Source organism: Suncus etruscus, chromosome 19, assembly GCF_024139225.1.
Source record: "Suncus etruscus isolate mSunEtr1 chromosome 19, mSunEtr1.pri.cur, whole genome shotgun sequence".
Taxonomy (NCBI): domain Eukaryota; kingdom Metazoa; phylum Chordata; class Mammalia; order Eulipotyphla; family Soricidae; genus Suncus; species Suncus etruscus.
Window position 1 is genome coordinate 14,028,340 of NC_064866.1, and position 24,534 is coordinate 14,052,873.

General features: G+C 41.0%; 1 protein-coding gene across 1 annotated transcript; it reads left to right on the forward strand.

Moving 5' to 3' along the window:
* The first annotated feature begins 995 nt into the window (after window positions 1-995).
* On the forward strand, window positions 996-24,534 carry RWDD3 (RWD domain containing 3). Its single transcript, XM_049766032.1, has 4 exons — window positions 996-1,083; window positions 21,683-22,167; window positions 23,987-24,102; window positions 24,201-24,534. The coding sequence occupies exons 1-4, from the start codon at window positions 996-998 to the stop codon at window positions 24,313-24,315; spliced, it is 804 nt and encodes a 267-aa protein (XP_049621989.1). The 3' UTR covers window positions 24,316-24,534.

Below are 24,534 nucleotides of genomic sequence, written 5' to 3' on the forward strand. Positions count from 1 at the left end.
CTCCTCCTCCTCCTCCTCCTCCTCCTCCTCCTCCTCCTTCTTCTTCTTCTTCTTCTTCTTCTTCATTTATATACTTATTTATTAACTGTTTTTTGGACCATACCCAGTGATACTTCTGGCTCTTGCTCAGAAATTGCTCTGGCAAGCTCAGTGGAGGGACCATATGGGGTACCAGGGATCTAACCAGAGTCTGTCCCAGGTAGGCCGTATGCAAGGCAAATGCCCCAACCACTGTGCTATCTCTCTAGTTTCAAGAGAAAGATAAGCAGGTGACAAGGAAAAGGAAATGGGGTAGGGAAGCAGGGAGAGGAGAGGAGAGAAGAGGAGAGAGAGAGAGAAAGAGAGAGAGAGGAGAAAGAAGAGGGGCGGGAGGGATGGGATACACACACACACATATATATGGAGAGAAGGGAGAAAGCAAGGACAAGGTTAGTGGAGCAGGTTACAATGAAAAGGAAGTGGGGCAGGAATGCAGGGAGAAGAAAGAGGGGCAGGAGGCATGGGATATCATCTATCTATATCTATCTATCATCTATCTATCTATCTATCTATCTATCTATCTATCTATCTATCTATCTATCTATCTATCTATCTATCTATCTTTCTATCTATCTATCATCTATGTATCTATCATTTATCTATCATCTACCTCCCCCCTACCTCCCTCCCTCCCTTTCTCCCTCCCTCCCTCCTTCATCTATTTTTCTATCACAAGGTTAGTGGAGAAGGTGACAAAGAAAAGGAAATGGGGCATATCTTAAGATATGCTCTTATCAGCATGCACTTCCCATCGGCCTAGAACCCTGCCAGGTCCACTGTCCCCCCCACCCACCCAAAGGGCCCAGAGTAGCCCCTGGAGGGAGAGAGCAGGCTGGAGGAACTAGCCAGTGGGGCCTCATGGACATCTGCAGTGACACCGCGCGCCCCCTAGTGGCCATCCGGGCGCACTGCAGCAGAGGCGGCGGCGACCTCGGCGGCGGAAGTGACGCGCAGCCATGGCGGCGCCCTTTCAGGACGAGCTGTGGGCTCTGGCCTCCATTTTCTGCGGGCCCGGAGAACAGTGCGAGGTGCTCAACAGCTCAGGTGACTCTCCCGGGCTGGACGCTCCGAGGTGCACAGACATTTAGGGGATTGGGCTAGTCTTAGCCCCCCGGGGTGGCTTCCGTGGATCGGTAGAATGGAAACCTCCTGCGAGCGGCTGACCCGACCTTTGAACTCTGACCCTTGAACCTTGACCCCGACCCTTGACCCCACCTCTCTGCCCCAGCTCACTTGTCACTCTCTGTCCTGTTCCACTGGCCTTGTATCTGCTCTCTCCCTTCTCTTCTCTGTCTCTCTGTCTCTCTGTGTCTCTGTCTCTCTCTGTCTCTCTGTCTCTCTGTCTCTCTGTCTCTGTCTCTCTCCCTCTCTCTCTCTCTCTCTCTCTCTCTTCTCCTCTCCTCTCTCTTTCCTCTCTCTCACCTCTCTCTCTCCCTTCCCCTCTCCTCTCCTCTCTTCTTTCCTCTCTCTCCTCTCCTCTCTCTCCTTTCCTCTCCTCCATCTCTCCTTCCTTTCCCTCCTCTCATTTCCTCTCTTATTAACCTCTCCCCTTCCCCTCCAGCCCCTCTCTCTCCCTGCTCCCCTGCCCACTTCCTTTTCTTTCTCAGCTGCTCCTCTCCATCACTCTCTACACTCAGCCTTTCCTTTCCCCACTCCTCTGGCTCTTTGAGTCTCTCTTCCCAGAAGGTGTGCCCTAGTTAGTGCATTTAGGAAGACTTGGAATGCTACTTTAACCAAGCTTTCCCCAAATCCTTCAGTTTACAATAAAGAGCCCCAGCTGCACACCCCTAGTTTATGAACCCATTCTGAGCACTCTGTGTGGCAATCACTCCACCGCTTCCAGTCTATACTGATTGTCAGGTTGTCTAGTTGAATGAGGACAGAATCCTGTTTTGTAATCTTAGAACTCCAACTAGATCTAAATTGTTGAAAACACTTGTGGCTGTAGTTTTGAACCTGAACCTTTGCTATAATGATCATTACTTTTCTTTCTTAGGCTTTTCTTCTTCATTGGAAAATAGTTTCCAGTGACAAACTCTCCATTCACCACATGATTTCTGAATTTCTGAAAACACTGGCACATTCAAAGGAATGCCCTGTGCCCTCTAGAAACTTATTCTAGACACATTCCATGGGCTCATTTTCATGAAAACTAAGTGTATTTTGATCATTGCTTTCTGTGGCTTCTGTTTATTAAAAAATAATCAAATCCAGCGAGGCAGGTAATTTCAAGTTTTTACTTAGCTCTCAAATACCTTATGTAAGTTTTGTTTATGAGATTTATCTTTCATTATGTTTCAGTTACTATTAAAATAGTTTTTCTGACTGTAAATTGGTTGGCCTTTAAGAAGGTAGTCGCAGATGTGCTGGGTGTTGGAAGAAAGCTATACAAAATGAAGAGTCCCATGATATCCACCTTTGTGTTAGTCACATGCAGAAAGGGGACTGGCTTCTTTTCATTTATTAATATTTGCACACTTACCACCTCTCCACCCTAATCTAAACACTGTTTATTGGGCTCTTTGATTTTTCTGGTGCTGTCAGCAGAGTATTATACGGGAGCCACTTTATTTGTGGGGTGGGGAGCAGTAATTTTACATTGGTGATGCACAAGGGTTTCTCCTGGTGATGCTTGGGAAACCATATGTAGCGCTGTTTACAATGCCAGTGACTTTATGCCAATGTTTCTTTGGTCCCCTATCTTTTTCAATCAGTTCCTCTCCATACATGACTGAGGACATAACTTAAAGAGCGAAAGAGCAGGAGGCCCCAACTTGGGTTCTAGCCTTCTAGGTTCCCTGAGTATTGTTTGGGCCTCCCTAATGCATACAAAAGAATGGATGAATTTTAGTGTTTTCTTGTCATCTTGCTTCTGATTGGGGAGCAGTCCTATTCTTTATTGTCTTTGTCTTCCCAACAAGTTCTTTTGTTGATAAATTACTTCTGCCTGAGGCAGACTATTTGAAAAGACCATCAATTTCCTCCAATTCCATTATTAAGGTTCACCTGGGAATTTTCTGGAGAAATAAACCTATGATTTCCCATTATACCTTGAACAGAATAGAGTGACAGTTGTCTGGGTCATGGGTACATACATTGCTGAGTATAAGACCATGTTGTCGAATCAGGAAACACCTCCAAAAATGAAGGAAGGAAGGAAGGAAGGAAGGAAGGAAGGAAGGAAGGAAGGAAGGATGGATGGAGGAGGAGGGAGGGAGGGAGAGAGGGAAGAAGGAAGGAAGGAAGGAAGGAAAGAAGGAAGGAAGGAAGGAATGAAAGAAAGAAGAAGAAAGAAAGGAAGGAAGGAAGGAAGGAAGGAAGAAAGAAAGAAAAAGAAGAACAGTTTATTTTTTTAAAGAAAGAAAGAAAGAAAAGAAAGAAAGAAAGAAAGAAAGAAAGAAAGAAAGAAAGAAAGAAAGAAAAACAGTTTATTTTTTTTAATACTCAAACACTCTGAACCCTTGATCTACTGTTAAATTGAGCGTGGCTTTCAAGCCATGCCTCCTAATTAATTGAATTCCGTGTTCTGGCATCAATAAGTAATTGAATTATGAAAGAATTCATTGTAACAACTTAGGACATTTTGTTGTTGAAAGGTTCACTGGAGACTATAACAACTGAGTGATTGAAATTGGGGTGTTTGATGTTCACAGTTAGAAGTCAGGGCACTGACAGCTCTTCCTCTATAGATCACAGTGAACAGAGAATGGACTACTAACCACTTACTCCCAGGTATTAGTGTAGGTAGGTCAGAAGATGAAAGCTGACACTGAACATTCTGAAGGCCTGTTGTCCCTCTTGACCCTGTCCTCAAATTAATTTTACCTTGTTGCCCCAGGTGTCAGGAGGGCTCCCTGATGGGATTATTATTTTTTTAAATTCTTTTTAAATTTTTATTGTGACCAATGTGAGTGACAAGTCTTTCACAGTTATATTTAAGGTACATAGTGACAGTGAATTAGGGCCATTCCCACCACTAGAGTTTTAAGTCCCTCCACCCCTGTTCTTATCATACATCCCACACCTCTCTCCTTTGTCCCCTGGACTGCTAGTGTGGTCCCCTTTGTATATCACTTGTAGATTGGTTATTTTGATTCTATTGTTGTTGATTTTGGGTTTGGTATTTAGGTCTGATCATTTTTTATTTCCACTCAATGTTCATGTTACTGTTTGCTCCTGGTACAATACACTTTTTTCCCCCTCAATTTATGACTAGAACAACTTGATTCTAGTTCTGTGGTTCTTTTGGGGGAAAAACCAAAACAACGTTGGCAGGAGTCTGCCTAGGAGCTATCAATAGCAATTTATTTAGTTTTGTAGAGTATTTATTTATTTTGGTTTTTGGGTCACAATCAGCAGTGCTCAGGGGCTCCTCCTGGCTCTACACTCAGAAATTGCTTCTGGCAGGCTTAGGAGACCATATGGGATGCCAGGATTCATCGTCCTTCTGAGTCTAAGGCAAACATCCTACCACTGTGCTATCTCTCTGGCCCTATTTATTTATTTTTAATCTCACCTCCAATATCAATTTAAAAGAAGAAAAGGAGAAGAAAAACACAACATACACTTTAGGTGAAAGATTGCTAGGAAGGCTCAGGGCCACCCAAGGGGTCAGTGTTGAGGATCCTAAGATTGAAGAAGGTGAATATGTTGATGATTAAACTTTCCTTGGTTCATGTATGTCCAGGAATTTTCATGTGCTGTTCTCTTTCCAGTGATATTACATGTTCCTTGTGAGAGGTGTTTGGTGTAATGCTCTCTTAGGGGTACAATTTATGTGAGCCCCCACACTCTCTTTTGGGGAGAACTGAGGGAAGGCAGATTAGGAATGTATTCTCCTCTTCTCACCAGTTCAGTGTCTCAGCCATCTTGTACTTCCAACTTCCAATCCATCTTATTTGATGAGGAAACACTTTGCTTAATTGTACAGAGCAAATGGATTCCAAACCAGTTAAGTAACCAGTAGGCTCCATTAATAGAGGGGCTTCTTACTCCAGGAAATGGTCCAGAATAAGGCACCTCAAGATAGAGCAATGATGGAGACTTGTATTGCTCCATTGCTGCATTTTCTTGATAAGGACAAGGGTGGGTAGGTGGGAGGTCATGCAGATGTTGTGCTATAGTCTTGCTTTTGTATCTATGTAAATTATTTCACAGATCATAAAATGTCAGGTATACACTAAGTTTGCGCAGTGACTTCTGAGGTTTGTACTTGTCTGGCATGAATCTGCGGATTGGATTGGACCCTTTTGCAGAAAGAATCATGTCTGTTGCCTGCTAACCCTGCTAAATCTGTTTCCTGGCACTTGTCAATACTGAACTAAAAACCAGTCCATTTTTGAGCTTTACTTTTCAAGTTTGGAATTGATAGTACAGTGGGTAAATAATTACAGTTTAAACATATCTAAAAATACAGTTGTAACATTGGAACATCACACTAGGTGTGTGGACTTGGGTGAGGCTACTGAGAAAGGTAGAATATCTTGTGCACGGAATCTGTTGGCAAATTTGGAGCTTGTTGGTTTTCTCAAGTGTAGCTCTGAGGGCATTTGAAAATTGTAAAACTAGTGGATAAAGAGAAAAGCAGTTGTTAATGCTATGTCAGTGCTTTTCAATTTGTTCTAATGTGTCTTGAGAACCTGGTTTTCTTTTTTTTTTTTTTTTTTTTTTTTGGTTTTTGGGCCACACCCTGTGACGCTCAGGGGTTACTCCTGGCTATGAGCTCAGAAGTTGCTCCTGGCTTCTTGGGGGACCATATGGGACGCCGGGGGATCGAACCGCGGTCCGTCCTAGGCTAGCGCAGGCAAGGCAGGCACCTTACCTCTAGCGCCACCGCCCGGCCCTGAGAACCTGGTTTTCTTAAATGTTGTCTTTATTTTCCAAGATCTTCTGTTTTACTACAGCATTTAGAGAATTTCCAATAATTGTGGCTATTAAATAGGGGGAAACCTTCAAAACGAACATGAGAAAATTTTTATTTAGTTCTTCTAGTCTGATTATCTGTTGTTTGGAGTCTAATCACATTATAATTTATAGAATTAACGAGACATTCTATCTAAGGCAGAGTGTTTTATTTTTATTATGTTAACTTTTTTTTTTTTTTTTTAAAGCTTGGGGTCCATGCATGACAGTGCTTTGGGGCCACACCTGACTCTTTAGCCTACTATTGTTGGCTGTGTTCAGGGAACCTGTGGTCCCTGAGATCACATCTGGGCTTTCTCTCTGAAAAGCATGCACTCCAATTTTGAACCATCTCCCTAGCATCACCATGACTCACTTTTTTTTTTTTTTTTGTTTGTTTGTTTTTCGGCCACACCTGGTGATGCTCAGGAGTTACTCCTGGCTATGCGTTTAGAAATCACTCCTGGCTTGGGGGACCATACGGGATGCCGGAATTTAAACCACCGACCTTCTGCATGCAAGGCAAACACCCTACCTCCACGCTATCTCTCCGTCCCCTATATATATATTTTGTTTTGTTTTGTTTTTGGGTCACATCTAGCAGCGCTCAGGGGTTACTTCTGGATCTATGCTCAGAAATAGCTCCTGGCAGGCTCGGGGGACCATATGGGGTGCTGATACTCGAACCACTGCCTTCTGCATGAAAGGCAAACTCCCTACCTCCATGCTATCTCTTCGGCCCCCATTCCCTATATTTTTAACCTTTACTGAGGTATATTGTGTTTTACAGTACTGTTGATGGCAGTTTCACCCATATATTTGTATTTATTTTTGGGCATACCTGGCAATGCTTAGGGCTTACTTCTGGTTCTACCCTCAGGGGTCACTGCTGGTAGTCTTAGGGGGCCATATGGAGTATTGGGGATCAGGCTCACGTTGGCTGCTTACGAGGCAAATGCCCTACCTGTTGTACTATCTCTCTAACCCAACATCATTTTATTTTTTATTCCATTTTATTTTATTATTTTACTTTATTTAAAGAAAGTGCATCACAGACTTGACATAGTTGTCCATAATACATTGGTTTCTGGATAAGTGAGATCAAAGTTACTAGAAAAAGGGTAGAAAAAATTAAAAATGGAGAAGAAAGAAAAAAAAGAAAGAAAGTAAAAGGAAGTACATTGGCAAGCTAAGTTGTGCAAATTATTGTGTTGCCAATGAAGTGATTACTACAGTGGCAGAAGGTTTAGTAAGCTGCTCTTGTTTGCCTTCCATCCTTTTAAATTGATGCATTCCTCTAGGAATGACAGCATCAAACAAATGAAGTTGTCTAGGAATTCAAAGCACTATTATTGATACTGATGCTTTTGTGAGGCTTTTTCTCATCTGTCTGATCTTCCAGAAGAAGGAGGATGCGGGAGTACGGGGTGGTGGTTGTGCCTGTACTTGGTCCAAAAAAAGCTCTGGTTATAATTGTCCAAATACTGGAGTACCTGAGATTTAGTCAGATTGGTTTCTCCAAAGAGAATCATAGAGGAGTCATGGGGCAGGGTCATAGGTAAAACGATGATTCTGGGTGGTAGGTGCAGGAAGGTGGGGTTTTGACAGGGTTGGTGATTGGCTCATCCTCTCCTCCCAAAATTACCAGCTTGCTTTCTTTTAGATTTTTTTCTTTAAAGAAAATGCATCACATAGTTGACATAGTTGATCATAATACACTTGTTTCTAATAAGTGAAAGCAAAGTTATTGAAAATAATAGAGAGAAAAATAAAAAATGAAATGGGAGAGAAGTAAAAATGTTAAAAAAGAAAAAGAAAGGGGCCAGAGAGAGAGCATGGAGGTAGGGCTTTTGCCTTGTGTGCAGAAGAATGGTGGTTCGAATCCCGGCATCCCATATGGTTCCCCGAGCCTGCCAGGAGCGATTTCTGAGCGTAGATCCAGGAGTAACCCCTGAGTGCTGCCAGGTGTGACCCCCCAAAAACAAAAACAAACAAACAAAAAAATATAATAGCAAGCACATTTGTGAAAATTATTATATCTCCAATGAATTTGTTAATACAATGGCAGAAAGTTTAGTAAGCTTTTATTGTTAGCTGTCCATTCTGATCAGATTTTTTATTTTTGTTCTTGGGCCACACACACCTGGCAGCGTTCAGGGGTTATTACTGGCTCTGTGCTCAGAAATCACTCCTGGCATTCTCGGGGAACCATATGGGATGCCGGGTATCAAAACCAGGTCTGTCCCTGCTCAACTGCATGCAAAACAAATACCCTACCGCTGTGCTATCTCTCTGACCTGGCTTAGTTTACATTTCATTCGAGAAAAAGAGTGAGCCTATGGCGAGTGAATTAGTAGGTATGGTTATGACTGCCAGGCTTCCTGGAAGAAGGATTATTATTTTTTTTTGGGAGGGGGGGAATGGAGCCCTCACTTACTCCAGAAAGTCCTGGTTATTTCAGCCTAAAAACCATTGTACCTGAAGCTTGGTCAGATCTGTGTGTCTGAAGGGACTTGTAAGAGGGTCAGTGTTGAGGCAGTGCCATTTGCAAAACAGTGAATCTGGGTAATGGAGACAGATAATGGGTAGTGGCTTTGGCAGGGCAGGGGTTTGTCTTGTCCTCTCTTTCCAAAATTGCCAGCTTTCCTAGTATGCCTGGAGCCCAGAGTTGGTCTTATACCAGAATACTTCATGGGTAAGGTCTCCTTGTAATTTAGGCCAGGCTTTTCCTTTCTATTTCTCCCATATTTTGCTGGGCCCATGAAAACAACAATTGCCACCCTCACGTCTTTTTTTTACTATATTTCTTTAACTCATATCATTAAAAAAATTGCCAGTTTTTTGCTGCATGGCCAGTGTAAAGTGATTATTTTTCTTTATTATTTTATTTTATTTTACTGAAACAATTGTGATCTACAGAGTCCTTCATAGTTGAATTTCTGATATACAACAAATCAGGGCCTTCCCACACCAGTGTTGACCTCCCTCCACCAATAAATCCAGAATGCATCCTTTACCACCACCCTTTGCCCCCTGGCCTGCCAGGATAACAGGCCTCTTTAAGTTTAGGTTGTTAAAGTTTTGGTTCTATTTGATTCTATTGTTTACTTTGGTTTGGATATTTAGTTTGTCCTTATTTACTTCCTTGCCAATGCATCCAAGACCTACCCAATATTTTTCATGGCTTTATTTACATCTCTTTTGAGAAAAGAGTGGATCTATGGAGCTAGCCTGCTACAAACATGGAGACTCTGGTTTTTGTTTTTATTTTATTTTTAAAATTTTTATGTTAGGCATCTTGGTTCGCAAAACTGCCAATTTAGGGTTTCCTGAATGAATCATTCCAGCATCACACACATATCAGCGTGTGCTTCACTACTCCCTCTGACATCCCCCTCCCATCCCATCGACCAGTGCTTAGTTTAGTTTCTGTTGTCTTTGTGTGCTATTTACTTCCCTACTCTAGTTCTTTAGACCCTCCATATTAGAGAGATTGGCTATGTCCTGGTCTCTTGTATGGAAACATGCGCTCTTATTCTTTGAGTTAGTTCCCTAGTCCCAGCATGACTTATTATAATTTTGTATTTAGGTTTATGGAGATATTATGATTTATAGAACTGTTAATGGTAGTTTCCCTACACACATCATTTTGAAAACAAAAACAGGGGTCAGAGAGATAGCACAGTGGTAGGGCGTTTGCCTTGCATATCGCTGACCCAGAAGGGACTCGTTTTGATTTCTGGTATCCCATATGGTCCCTCAGCTTGTTAGGGGCAATTTCTGAATGCAGAGCCAGGAGTAATCCCTGAGCACTGCTGGGTATGGCCCCGAAACCAACCAATCAATCAATCAATCAATCAAGTTTAAAAAAAAAAAGAAAACAGGGACTAGAGAGATAGCACAGCAGTGTTTGCCTTGCAAGCAGCTGATCCAGGACCAAAGGTGGTTGGTTCGAATCCCGGTGTCCCATATGGTCCCCCGTGCCTGCCAGGAGCTATTTCTGAGCAGACAGCCAGGAGTAACTCCTGAGCACAGCTGGGTGTGCCCCCCCCCCCCCAAAAAAAAGAAAGAAAACAAAAATAACAGGCTGGAGAGATAGCTCAGTGGGCTGAACACATACTTAATCCTGGCACTGAGAATTGGTCAGTGCTTAGGTGTAATGGGACTGCCCACATGAAAGGTCTGATTACTGCAGGGAATAATTTCCCCAAGCACAAAGCTGAGTAGCCTCCAATACTTGTATGGGTGGCACCCTCCAAACAAAAATAATAAAACAGGGAATTTATCTATGAACTTCAAACAGTGGTAGGATCTTCTTCAGGCAATGAGAATAGTCTTGAAATTTGAAAAATGTGTTTTCTAAGGCAGGCCTAACTTTTTTTAGGGCATAGATATTTATTGAGAATGACAAGTTTGAGGTTTAACTTAATATCTGGAATTTTGACAGGCCAGAGAGGAAAGAGACTAGCATTAGATTTAGAGCACATTATTTCTCTGCTGCTCATTCTTTATTATAATCTTAAAGTTGTAAGAGCAACCTGTTTTCTTTTCACAACAAAAGAGCAAATCCAAAATAAGACTGATGATGCGTGAATGACATGAAAAATTCTGAAACAAAAGGGACCACTTGAATAGCATGTATAAAGTAAAGGCAGACAAGAAATGTTAGTATGAAATGCTTTATAATTATATATATATATATATATATATATATATATATATATATATATATGTATTTCTCAAGCTCAGAGACAAAATGGGATTTTGAAAGAACATGTGATTTTTATTACCACATTAGATATTAGCAGAATGGGGTGTGTTATTGGATTTTTGTTTTCTCAGAGATGGAATCATTTCATGTCATTTTAGTTGGCAGCTTTGGTGTGTAGATATGTGTGGGGAATGACAGGGAGTCCTCAAGACCATGGAGATGGAAGGTTAATTCTTTCCAATTCTCAGAGGAATTAAAGTGGTTTTTCTTCTAAACATGTAACTATGAACATCACAATTTTCTAAGGTAAGAGTCGGGATTTTTTCTTATTGATTTTCAATTGCCGACTAAACCCAAAATATAACTGAAAGAAACACATGAGCATTGATCAGGTGTGACTGGCTGGCTCTTCTGTGTCTGTTCCAGTCAGTTCCCTGATGAGGAAGGAAGTTTTCTGTGTGTGTCTGTTTGGCAGACACAGGAGAGAGAGAATACTGTGTGTTGCAGGGCTTGGATCAGAAAGGGGGCTTTTTTTTTTTTTTTTTTTTTTTGGCTTTTGGGTCATACCCCGTGATGCTCAGGGGTTACTCCTGGCTCTGTGCTCAGAAATCGCTCCTGGCTTGGGGGACCATATGGGATACTGGGGGATCTAACCATGGTCTGTCCTAGGTTAGTGCATGCCCTACTGCTTGCGCCACCGCTCCACCCCAGAAAGAGTGATTTTTACTTAGAAGCAACTGCTTGTTTTGTGGTACAGATACTGAGTTCACTTTTTTTTAACTTTATTTTTATTTATTGATTGAATCATTGATTGGTTGTTGGGCCACACCTATAACGCTCAGGGGTTACTCCTGACTCTGCACTCAGAAATTGCCCCGGTAGGCTGGGGGACCAAATGGGATGCTGAGGATCACACAGGGTTCCTCCAGGGTTGGCCGCATGCAAAGCAAATGCCCTACCACTGTGCTATCTCTCTAGCCACCTGAATTCTCTTTTTGGTGGCTTCTCTAGAAGTGATGGCTTTCTATCAGACATTTTATTTTTTCTCCCACTATAGTGCTGGTGGTTAAAAGTCTGAAATCACTTTCAAGTCTAGGAACATTGTGATTGTATTAGCTAAATTCTCTTGCCTTTTAGATATGATATTCAAGAAATAATTCTTCCTTTTGCTTTTTACAGCCTCTAGTAGGATTCCTGGCAGCCTTGGGCCCTCTGGTCTAGCTCCATCCTCAATGTTGTTAAGTTAGTGTCTTGCTTGAGTGATTGTTTTTGTGGAAAAGCTCCCTTTGCCTCCCTCTCAGAAGGACACTTGCGGTTATTCCTAGTAAGATTTGGATAATACAGATGACCTCCTCTTTTAGGATCTTTAACGTAAGCAGTTGCAAAGACAAAGTGACATTCACAGGTTCTGGAGACTGGGTCATGGACGTTTGGGGGCCATAATTTAGCCCCCTGAGATTTTTGCATTGTGGGACTTATGATTACAAGCAGGTAACTTAATGTTTAGAACAGAATAACATAAAATGTGATAAGGTCCTTGTAACTTTTGTTTTTTTGTTTTCATAGTGTCAGGATTGAACTCTCTGACTTGATTTTTTCTTTTAAATTCTGTCTGAAAAGAATATATACGTAAAGAAAATGGGCAGATTTGAGCCAATCACAACAATTCTAGGTATGGCAATACCACAACTTTAATTCAAAGTACTATTGATATCATTTTCCAAAACTGGCAGAGCAAAACAGGCTTTGATTTTGTTTTTGTCACACCCAGTGGTGCTCAGGATTTACTCATGGTTCTGCACTTAGAGTTCACTCCTGGTAAGCTCTGGGGACTATATGTGGGGATCAATACTGGGCTGGCAGCCTCTTAGGCAAGTTTCTTATCCTCTGTACTGTCACTTGGCAGCTATCACAAGCTCTAGAGAGATATTTAGAACTTAAAGCAAGATCCCTGTAGTCAGAGAATATGATAAGGGCCTTCTTGGCAACTGGGATTGCAGGAGTAGGCCCCTGGGTTCTGGATACAGCAGGAAGCAGGCTCTTTGGTGGAAGTTGGGAGGGAGGGATGACTGGATGAAGATAGATAATTTCAGAGAATTAGTTGTTTTTTATTTCTTTCTTTTTTTTTTTTTTTTTTTGGTTTTTGGGCCACACCCAGTGATGCTCAGGGGTTACTCCTGGCTATGCGCTCAGAAGTCGCTCCTGGCTTGGGGGGACCATATGGGACACCAGGGGATCGAACCACGGTCCATCCAAGGCTAGCACAGGCAAGGCAGGCACCTTACCTCTAGCGCCACCGCCCGGCCCCTTGTTTTTTATTTCTTAAATGTAAACTGGAGATAAATAGTTTGGTAAGTAGAAGAAAAATATGTAAGAAGGAGAGAGAAAATGCAAGCATATGAGAAATGATAATGGTCGAAACAACAGCTAAGAGATAGGAGAATTTGTTAGTGGAAATTGCGTTTTTCTGACAAAGTTTGAAACTTTGGATAATTCAGGCACTCTTTGAAGAGGATATCATGCTCTCTACAACCCTTAGCATGATAGTTCAGTCTACCCCTCAGGGAGTAGGCCTGAGGACAACACAGAAGTTCAGGCTCAGTTGGATCTTTGATCTAAACCCCAGTTAGATCTTTGGCATCAATGGTCTCCCCAGCATTGCCATGTGTAACCCTCAATATCCAGAGTTCTACTCAGGAAGCCCAAGAAATTTCATCTTTACTGGGTCTGAACAGAACTGTATGCTTGACCACTCGCATTGAACCACTCGCCCTGTTGGCCAAAATTCATTGGGAGGTGCCTCCTGAGTACTGCTTAGGAGGAATCTTTAACTTCATATTATCAAACATTCTCTGAGCATCAATTATTGCAGCACTGGCTGTGACACTTCATAGGTTCAGCCAATGAGGAGACAGTGACTCTACATGAATTTAGACAGTCTATTACAGGCAATAGAGATTTCATGTTCATGTTGATGTTCCCTGTCCCTGAAGTCCAGGACTGAAACCTGGGATAGTTGGGCTATGTAAAGGTAGCCCAGGAGATGTAATACATATTGGATCTGCATCAAGTATGAGGAACTAATAGAGTTTGGGGCTCTCCCATCTCCTGCCATTTTATAAGGGTAGGAATCCTGCTCAAGGTTTGTCCTGCAGAAATCTATATTATAGATTATAATCTATAATAAATCTATAATCTATAATAATATCTATATAAATCTACATATATAATTATATATTATCTATAATATAGATTTCTGCACTGAGAATAGGACATTCTTCTAAGGAACTGTTTGTAAGCCAAAATGGAAAAAAGAAGCCATTACCATTAATTTATATGAATACTTTTGGTGCATTGCCAGACTCCCCAGATAACGTATCATTTTTCATATAAAGCCCCCAAAGCATCCTAATATCCAGTAAAAACAGAACACAGGTGCACAATCTCCATAAAGTATAACCAGGGAAAAAACTTGGTCTTGCTTGTCTCAGTGTTCAGAGTGTGGCAGGAATGTTCCCTGAACACAGGGGCAAGGGTAAGTCCTGAGTACCTTTGAGTATGGCTTCCAAACCAGGCAGATATTACTAGGAGTAGCCAGCCCACTCAACCACCCAAAGCCCAGCATCACAGGTTATATCTCATATAGATATATGATATATCTGACATATATACCTATAAGTGTTATATTGTGATCTATATAGCTATAAGTGTATATGTGATATATATGTATCTGTAAGTGGTATATATATGATATTTATATACCTGTGTGTATATATATGATATATATATCTGTAAGTGGTAGGTGTATATATATGTGTGTGTATGTATGTATATATATATATATGTGTGTGTGTGTAAGGTTATTGGGTAGAAAGAGAAGGTGTTAGATTATAGAGTAATGCAATAACTTAGCTTTGGAAATATCTCTTTTTTTTTTTTGCGGGGGGCCACACCCGGCAGTGCTCAGGGGTTACTTCTGGCTGTCTGCTCAGAAATAGCTCCTGGCTGGCACGGGGGACCATATGGGACACCAGGATTCGAACCAACCACCTTTGGTCCTGGATCGGCTGCTTGCAAGGCAAACGCCGCTGTGCTATCTCTCTGGGCTCTGGAAATATTTATTTTGGGACCACACCCACAGAGCTAAGGTCTGACTCCTGGCTTCCTTCTCAGGGATCATTCCTGGTGGTGCTGGGATGGAACCCAGTTTGCAAGGCAGTCACTTATCTGCTGCAGTATCTCTCCAGTCCTGGAAACACTTTTTTAAAATAATGAATTCTAGAGGTGCTGGAGCGGTGGCACAAGTGATAGGGTGTCTGCCTTGCACATGCTAACCTAGGATGGACCACAGTCGCCCATATGGTCCTCCAAGCTAGGGGCAATTTCTGAGCACATAGCCAGGAGTAACTCCTGAGCATCACTGGGTGTGGCCCAAAAACCAAAAACAACAAAGCAAAACAATACAAAAAAAGAATTCTAGGGGCCAGAGCAATAGCTCAGTGGGTAGGGCATTTGCCTTGCACACGGCGAACCCGGGCTTGATCCCAGAATCCCATATGGTCGCTGGAGCCTGCCAGCAGTGATTTCTGAGTTCAGAGCCAGGAGTAATCCTTGTGAACCCCCAAATTTTGAATTTACATGAAGCAACTTAAGCTGTTTTAATGTGGTCTTTACTGTGGCTCCTTCCTGTGTCTAAAATAGTACTATTTTTGCACATGGAAGTCTTAGCTCAATCCCTGGCATCACAAACAAAAAACAGACAACAACAAACCAAAACAAAACATAAAACATAGGAGTGCTTTTCAGGTACTTCTAAAGCGCTTATTAAAGAAGCTCCGTGTAGCAGATGTGTCTGATCTCTGAGCCAATGTCTGTAACAACAGCTTTTATGTAAATAGAATCAGATGGCCAGAAAGCCATTTTTATGTTCTGTTAGGTTCTTGCAAATTGCTTCTTGCAAATCAGGTTTCCAGGGTTGAGGTAGTTGGGCTGCAATCCAGGTATGAAAATGAAACCGACTTGACTGCCTCACCTTTGCAGACAAATGAAGCAAGGGTACATGGCAAAAGAAGTTAAGGGTGAAGAGAGAGAGGCCAGTCAGCTTCAAAGGATTTTCTTCCTTCATCCCTGCCAACTTCTGCTCTTCTGATCTGTGTGCTTCTGCCCCCACCCCCCTGTAGAATGAATCAGTCTGATGATTTTATCAACCTTTTGAAAAGTAGGGTGAAGTGGTGTGGAACCCAGTAGAGGGGGGAAGTCGAGCAAATCTGAAAGAACAGTGTTTCATCTTGCCATCCTGTGTGCTCTTCTCCTTCCTTCTGGAGCCAGAAATGGTTGAATGTCTTCTCAGTGTTTCCTCATCTCGCTACCTTCATGTGACTCTGACACTTAGAGCTAAACACACAGAAATCACACCCTTTTTACCAAAACTAAGACTTTGTCCTAACTTCCTCTTCCCTTCACCCATTCTCTTTGAGATGTAAAGACCCACTTAGGCTTGGATAGCATTGGATATAGATATTTCTGTCTGTTAACTACATCTGCAGAAGTTCCCCTCATGTGGATTGAGTCTGGCATGGGGAATGGGATTGGGGCTCAGTCGATGAGGCTGGAGGGCCCCATATCCATGCTTTTCTCCTTTATTTTTGTCTTGTTTTTTTGTTTGTTTGTTTGTTTTTGTGTTACACCTGGTGGCACTCAGGGGTTTCTCCTGGCTCTGCACTCAGAAATTGCTCCTGGCAGGCATGGGGGACCATATAGGATGCCAGGAATCAAACTGGGTCAGCCGCATGCTGATGGGGCAAATGCCCCAGAGCTGTACTATCTCTCTGGCCCCTTTTTCTTTTTTTTGTTTTTTTTTTTTTTTTTTGTTTTTTAGTTTTTGGGCCACACCAGGCGATGCTCAGGGGTTACTCCTTGCTGTCTGCTCAGAATAGCTCCTGGCAGGCACGGGGGACCATATGGGACACCGGGATTCGAACCAACCACCTTTGGTCCTGGATCGGCTGCTTGCAAGGCAAATGCCTCTGTGCTATCTGTCCGGGCCCGCCCCTTTTTTCTTTTTTTTTTTTTTTTTTTTTTTTTTATTTTTTATCTTTATTTAAACACCGTGATTACAAACATGATTATAGTTGTATGATTACAGTCATGTAAAGAGCACCCCCCCTTCACCGGTGTAACATTCCCACCACCAATTTCCCAGATCTCCCTCCTCCCCACCCCCCTACACCTGTACTCGAGACAGGCTTTCTACTTCCCTCATTCATTCACATTTTATGATAGTTTTCAGTGTAGTCATCTCTGCAACTGCACTCATCACTCTATGTGATGAGCTGCATGTCCTGAGCTGCACCTACCAGCCCTCATCTCTCTTGTCTCTGAGATATTGTTAAAAATGTCCTTCATTTTTCTTAAAGCCCATAGATGAGTGAAACCATTCTGCGTCTTTCTCTCTCCCTCTGACTTACTTCACTCAGCATAATAGATTCCATGTACATCCATGTATTGGAAAATTTCATGACTTCATCTCTCCTGATGGCTGCATAGTATTCCATTGTGTATATGTACCACAGTTTCTTCAGCCACTCATCTGTTGAAGGGCATCTTGGTTGTTTCCAGAGTCTGGCTATTGTAAATAGCGCTGCAATGAATATAGGAGTAAGGAAGGGTTTTTTGTATTGTATTTTTGTGTTTCTTGGGTATATTCCTAGGAGTGGTATAGCTGGATCGTATGGAAGCTCAATTTCCAGTTTGTGAAGGAATCTCCATATCGCTTTCCATAAAGGTTGTACTAGACGGCATTCCCACCAGCAGTGAAAAAGAGTTCCTTTCTCTCCACATCCCCGCCAGCACTGCTTGTTTTCCTTTCTTGTGATGTGTGCCAATCTCAGTGGCGTGAGGTGGTACCTCATAGTAGTTTTGATTTGCATCTCCCTGACGATTAGTGATGTTGAACATCTTTTCATGTGCCTTTTGGCCATTTGCCTTTTCTTCTTTTTCAAAGTGTCTGTTCATTTCTTCTCCCCATTTTTTGATGGGGTTAGTTGTTTTTTTCTTGTATAGTTCTGTCAGTACCTTGTAAATTATGGATATTAGCCCTTTATCTGATGTGTATTGGGTGAATAATTTCTCCCACTCAGTGGGTGGCCTTTGTATTCTGGGCGCTATTTCCTTTGAGATGCAGAAGCTTTTCAGCTTAATATAGTCCCATCTGTTTATCTCTGCTTCCACTTGCTTGGAAAGTGCTGTCTCCTCCTTAAGATGCCTTTAGTCTCAATGTCCTGGAGTGTTTCACCTACATGTAGTTCTATATACCTTATAGTTTCAGTTCTGATATCAAGGTCTTTAATCCATTTGGATTTTACCTTTGTATATGGTGTTAGCTGGGGGTCTGAGTTCGCTTTTTTGCAAGTGGTTAACCAGTTGTGCCAACACCACTTGTTGAATAGGCTTTCCCTGCTCCATTTAGGATTTTTTGCTCCTTTATCAAAAACAAGGTGGTTATATGTCTGAGGAACCTTCTCTGAGTACTCAAGCCTATTCCACTGATCTGAGGGTCTGTTTTTATTCCAATACCATGCTGTTTTTATAACTGTTGCTTTGTAATACAACTTAAAATTGGGGAAAGTAATGCCTCCCATATTCCTTTTCCCAAGGAGTGCTTTAGCTATTCGAGGTTGTTTGTTGTTCCAGATGAATTTCAGAAGTATTTGATCCACTTCTTTGAAAAATGTCATGGGTATCTTTAGAGGAATCGCGTTAAATCTGTACAATGCTTTTGGAAGTATTGCCATTTTAATGATGTTGATCCTGCCAATCCATGAGCATGGTATGTGTTTCCATTTCCGCGTGTCCTCTCTTATTTCTTGGAGCAGTGTTTTGTAGTTTTCTTTGTATAGATCCTTCACATCTTTAGTCAGGTTGACTCCAAGATATTTGAGTTTGTGTGGAACTAATGTGAATGGGATTGTTCTCTTAATGTCCATTTCTTCCCTATCATTATTCGTGTATAAAAAGGCCATTGATTTTTGTGTGTTAATTTTGTATCCTGCCACTTTGCTATACAAATCTATTATTTCTAGAAGCTTTTTGGTAGAGTCTTTAGGGTTTTCTAAGTAGAGTATCATGTCATCTGCAAACAGTGAGAGCTTGACTTCTTCCTTTCCTATCTGAATTCCCTTGATATCTTTTTCTTGCCTAATCGCTATAGCAAGTACTTCCAGTGCTATGTTGAATAGGAGTGGTGAGAGAGGACAGCCTTGTCTTGTACCAGAATTTAGAGGAAAGGATTTTAGTTTTTCTCCATTGAGGATAATATTTGCCACTGGCTTCTGGTAGATGGCTTTGACTATATTGAGAAAGGTTCCTTTTATTCCTATCTTGCTGAGAGTTTTAATCAAGAATGGGTGTTGAACCTTATCAAATGCTTTTTCTGCATCTATTGATATGACCATGTGATTTTTATTTTTGTTGTTGTTTATGTTGTGTATTATATTAATAGATTTACGGATGTTAAACCATCCTTGCATTCCTGGGATGAAACCTACTTGATCAAAGTGAATGATCTTCTTGATGAGGCACTGGATCCTGTTCGCCAGGATTTTGTTGAGGATCTTTGCATCTGTGTTCATCAGGGATATTGGTCTGTAATTTTCTTTTTTGGCAGCATCTCTATCAGGTTTTGGTATTAAGGTGATGTTGGCTTCATAAAAGCTATTTGGAAGTATTCCTGTTTTTTCGATTTCATAAAAGAGCCTGGCCAGAATTGGTAGTAGTTCCTCTTGAAAGGTTTGAAAGAATTCATTCGTGAATCCATCAGGGCCTGGGCTTTTGTTTTTGGGTAAATTTTTGATTACAGTTTTAATTTCCTCAATAGTGATGGGGGTGTTTAGATATGCTACCTCTTCTTTATTCAACCGTGGAAGGTTATATGAGTTCAGAAATTTATCCATTTCTTCCAGGTTCTCATATTTAGTGGCATAGAGTTTCTCAAAGTATTCTCTGAATACCCTTTGAATCTCTGCAGTATCTGTAGTGATCTCCCCCTTCTCATTTCTAATACGCGTTATCAAGTTTCTCTCTTTCTTTTGCTTTGTGAGTTGTGCCAATGGTCTATCAATCTTGTTTATTTTTTCAAAGAACCAACTTCTGCTTTCGTTGATCTTTCGGATTGTTTTTTTGGGTTTCCACTTCGTTGATTTCTGCTCTCAGCTTTGTTATTTCCTTCTGTCTCCCTATTTTTGGGTCCTTTTGTTGAGCACTTTCTAGTTCTATTAGCTGTGTCATTAAGTTACTCAGGTAAGCTCCTTCTTCCTTCCTGATGTGTGCTTGCAAAGCTATAAATTTTCCTCTCAGTACTGCTTTTGCTGTGTCCCATAAGTTCTGATAGTTTGTGTCTTTATTGTCATTTGTTTCCAGGAACCTTTTGATTTCCTCCTTGATTTCATCTCGGACCCACTGGTTATTGAGTATGAGGCTGTTTAACTTCCAGGTGTTAAATTTTTTCTTCTGTGTCCCTTTGCAGTTCACATCTAACTTCAGAGCCTTGTGGTCAGCAAAGGCAGCCTGCAAAATGTCTATCTTTTTTATTTTATGGAGGTATGTTTTATGTGCCAGCACATGATCTATCCTGGAGAATGATCCATGTACATTGGAAAAGAATGTGTATCCAGGTTTCTGAGGATAGAGTGCCCTATATATATCTACTAGGCCTCTTTCATCCATTTCTTTTTGCAGGTCTAGTATATTTTGCAGGTCTAGTATATTTTTGTTGGGTTTCCAACAAAACCCAGGCGATGCTCAGGGGTTACTCCTTGCTGTCTGCTCAGAATAGCTCCTGGCAGGCACGGGGGACCATATGGGACACCGGGATTCGAACCAACCACCTTTGGTCCTGGATCGGCTGCTTGCAAGGCAAATGCCTCTGTGCTATCTGTCCGGGCCCGCCCCTTTTTTCTTAATCCTTGCAGTACCCCTGCTTCAGACCCATTCACCCAGTGCAAGTGGAGTCTCTACAAAACTAATACAATTGAAGTAAGGCAAAAGTGGGGCCAGGCATTTACTATATCAATCATGGCCTCTTCTCTGGTGCTAGCATTACACAGTATCCCAGAGTCAAATTTGACTTGATACAAAATGATCTTTATTGAATTTAATATCTAATGTTTAAGTGACTGTTTCTTTGAGGTGTTTCCAGAATTTACTAGGTCTGGAGAGAGAAGAAAACAGTATGATGAGGGTCTGGAGTGATAGCACAATGGGGAGAACATTTGCCTTACATGCGGTTGACCAGGTTCAATCCTGGCATCCCATGTGGTCCCCCAGCCTGCCAGGAGCGATTTCTGAGCACAGAACCAGGTATAAAGACTGAGCACAGCTGAGTGTGGCTGAAACACCCACACCCTCAAAAAATTAAAAGTATGACTATATAAACTATAAAACTTTCAGGAAATCTTTTCTTTTTAAACCTTTTAGGTAATCTTTATAAAAAAAAAAACAGGAATAAATGCTAGTGTGTAAAATAAAAACCCACGAATCCCGAGATCATCCTAGGCACCATATTTATAAACTTCACATAGCTGGGTCTGAAGAAGCAGGGTAGTGATGAAGAAATAAACCAAGCCAGTCAGGAAAGGATGGTCATGGCATCATGAAAGGATGAAAGGATGAAATGGCCTTTTGCTTTGAGTCCCAGAAGGGGGAAGATCCAATAATCCAGGTGGGCTTTTACAAACCGAAAGAGAGATTTATGGGAAAGAGGAAGATGGAGAACACCTTTGCTTGCGATTGATAGCTGGGTGTCATTTTACACTAAGATGTAAATGGCAGAATGTCCCAGTTATCCAGAAATGTGTGCAGAGTTTTGAAGGAAATGAGGTGAACATCATCCTACCTCTGTATTGTGTCTTTGGTAAATAATTCAGCTTTTCACATAAAAATAAATTGACATTTGAAACAAGATTTTTTTTGCTTGTTAGTGTTCCGTTCAAATTAAATTATGCACAACTAATCATTATTTTGGATGTCTTCCAGAGACAGATGGGACCGTGTTCAGAATTTTCACAAAAGCCGAAGGACTTGCGGAAACAGAGACACCTCTGGAATTGGTGTTCCATTTGCCCGTTAATTATCCAGCCTGTCTACCTGGTATCTCAGTTCATTCTGAACATCTGACCCGAGCCCAGTGTGGGTTTGTGAAAGAGAAGATACTCGAGCAAGCAGAGAAATTTTTGTCAGAACCAATGATGCATGAGCTCATTCTCTGGACTCAGCAGAATCTTAGGCACCTTCTAAACCAACCAGCAGCTGGCATTGGCAGGGAAAGGAACACTTTTACAGGCATACCTGCGGATGATGCATTGTGGATGACTCTTTTGCATGTCGATCACATGAGAGCAAAGACTAACTATGTCAAAACAGTGGAGAGATGGGCTTCTGACTTAAGACTGACTGGAAGACTGATGTTCATGGGCAAACTCATCCTGATTTTACTGCAAGGCGATAGACACAGTATCAAGGTGCCAGAAAGTTTGACGCCGAATATGAATTTGACCATTTTCCGCTGAAATGATGTGTCTCGAAGGGTGTTTTATAACAATGGGGCAGATTAGTCATTAAGACGTTTTCTGCTTCCACTATTACCATGTTAATGGATCTTCATTTTTTTTTAAAAGAGTGTTTTAAACTTCTAATTACAATTACATACTTGCAAAGCTTGAAGAATAAGAGTGTATTTTTTTTTTAAAATTAGACCATTGAATGAAAGTGATCGGTTATTAAAAAAACATCTCTCTGTTTCAGTTATTAGTTTTGAGCTTCGGCTTCCTATATGTGCCCTTAACATTTGTTCTATTTCTATTTCTTAGTTAGAGAAAGATGTATATTTGTGGGTAATATGCCAAAAATTTTAAACTTTTTTCTAGCGAAAAATATATTCTAACAATTTAATTTGGTGTCTATAATCCTGGAAAGTGGCGCTGGTCCCTTCTAACCAGGATGTAGTGTGAGTAGAAGCGAATCATTAGAGATGTCAGCCTGTCACCTCCTACTGAATTTTTACTTTCCACCTGGCTTGTCTCAGCAGCTGCTTTCAAAATCGTCATCATCTTCAGATTTTTTAAGTTTGCACCCTAAGCTCATCTAACCTGTTTTGTATGGAATCAGACATGGAAAACCACTTATTATATTTTAAATCTTAATAGAGCTACAAATCACTTAGGAGGTTTTCTGCTTCTAGAGATGTTGGGTCTGAATTTATTTAAAATAGATTTACCTTGTACAGTATGTCATCATAAGGATTTGTAGAATACTCACTTGATTTTCTCAGTGATAATTTCTTATCATAAAATTAGTTTGGCATTTGGTTATCTGGATTCACTGCTAGATTCCTACAGACAGATACCGCCAATAATACAAATTTCAAAAATTACCCCATATTCGGGATTGACCAAGAAACCACATATTTTAAAGTGATTGATAGTATTGCTCTGAAATTCGTTCCTTTGAGGGGGAAATGCTGACTGATGAAACGATTTCAAATTAATTTTCTTGCTCATATTTCCTCCAAAGGCTCAGATTTTTCTTTAAACCATCTTGGGTCCATTAGACTCAGTGCAGCTGTTTTGCAGATGTTGTTCCTCAGATTGGATCCATCAATTAATTAACACATTTATTCAACTGACTAGAACTCTGCTAATGTAGAGGAATCATCCTATTTAAAGAGATTTTTTTTTCCCCTCCAGCTGTCCCTTAAATGCCATTTTATATAAATGTCTTTTAAATTTTGGTAGAATTGTCTATCCGAATTGAGAATAACATATTTTCAGTTGCTCTCTATTTAGAATGGTTGGTACTGCGTGCCCACTAACTACATTCGGCATGGAAGTAGTAATAGCAGCGATGACAGTTGCTTGGTTGTATGTTGTGTTCCAGTAGTATGTGCCAGGCATTCCTCTAAGTGCTTTACATATATCGGCTCATTTAATCATCCTCTTTTTCCTGTAAAGAAAGTGCCGTATGACCACGGTTTTAAGAAATGGTGATTGGGTCACAGAGAGTTTAAATATCCAGTCCAGAAAAATGTGAAAGGCTGGACAGGGTTGGTTATATTGCTTTTTGCTCCTGCATTTTCTCCCGGTTCCCCCCCTCTTTAATTATATAAAAACACAGTATTGTAAGTATGTAAAAACTGTCTAACTTTCTTACTCTTGGCTTCAGGAAGAGATCACGCTTTCTGCATGAAAATAGCTATAGGGTTATGCCTCCTTTAAAAGTAGGACTTTTGAGATTCAGAATAAGATAGCAAGTATTTAACAGAAGGACTCATTTATCATTTAGGAGTACCTGATTCTTCAGAAAACCTCCAAAGTAGATGTGGACTCAAGTGGAAAGAAATGCAAAGAGAAAATGATGAGTGTACTGTTCGAAACAAAAGTACAGACAGAACACAAAAGGTATAATTTAGTACTATTGCAGATGGAAAAGCAACTAAATCAGTAATTATACTCTGACAAATCTAGGCATATTCATGAGTTTCTCTTGTATTATGCAGGTTTTTGGCATTTGAAGTCAAAGAGTATTCATCGTTGGATGAGTTACAAAAGGAATTTGAAACTGCAGGACTTAAGAAGCTTTTCTCTGAATTTGTACTGGGGTTAGTAAAATGAAACGGAAAGCAGGAATCTTTTAGTAAAATTGGCTTTTTTCCCTGTTTGTCTTGGACTTTGGGAGTGGCTAATAGAAATATTCATTAGGGAACAATATCAAAGTTTCTTTGATATGAATTTATAGACATCATCCTAACTTTAGGAACAAAAGCCAGTTATGTTTATAGAATATTAAACAGAACAAGCTCTGTGTATTCTAATATTTGTTAGTAAAGGCTA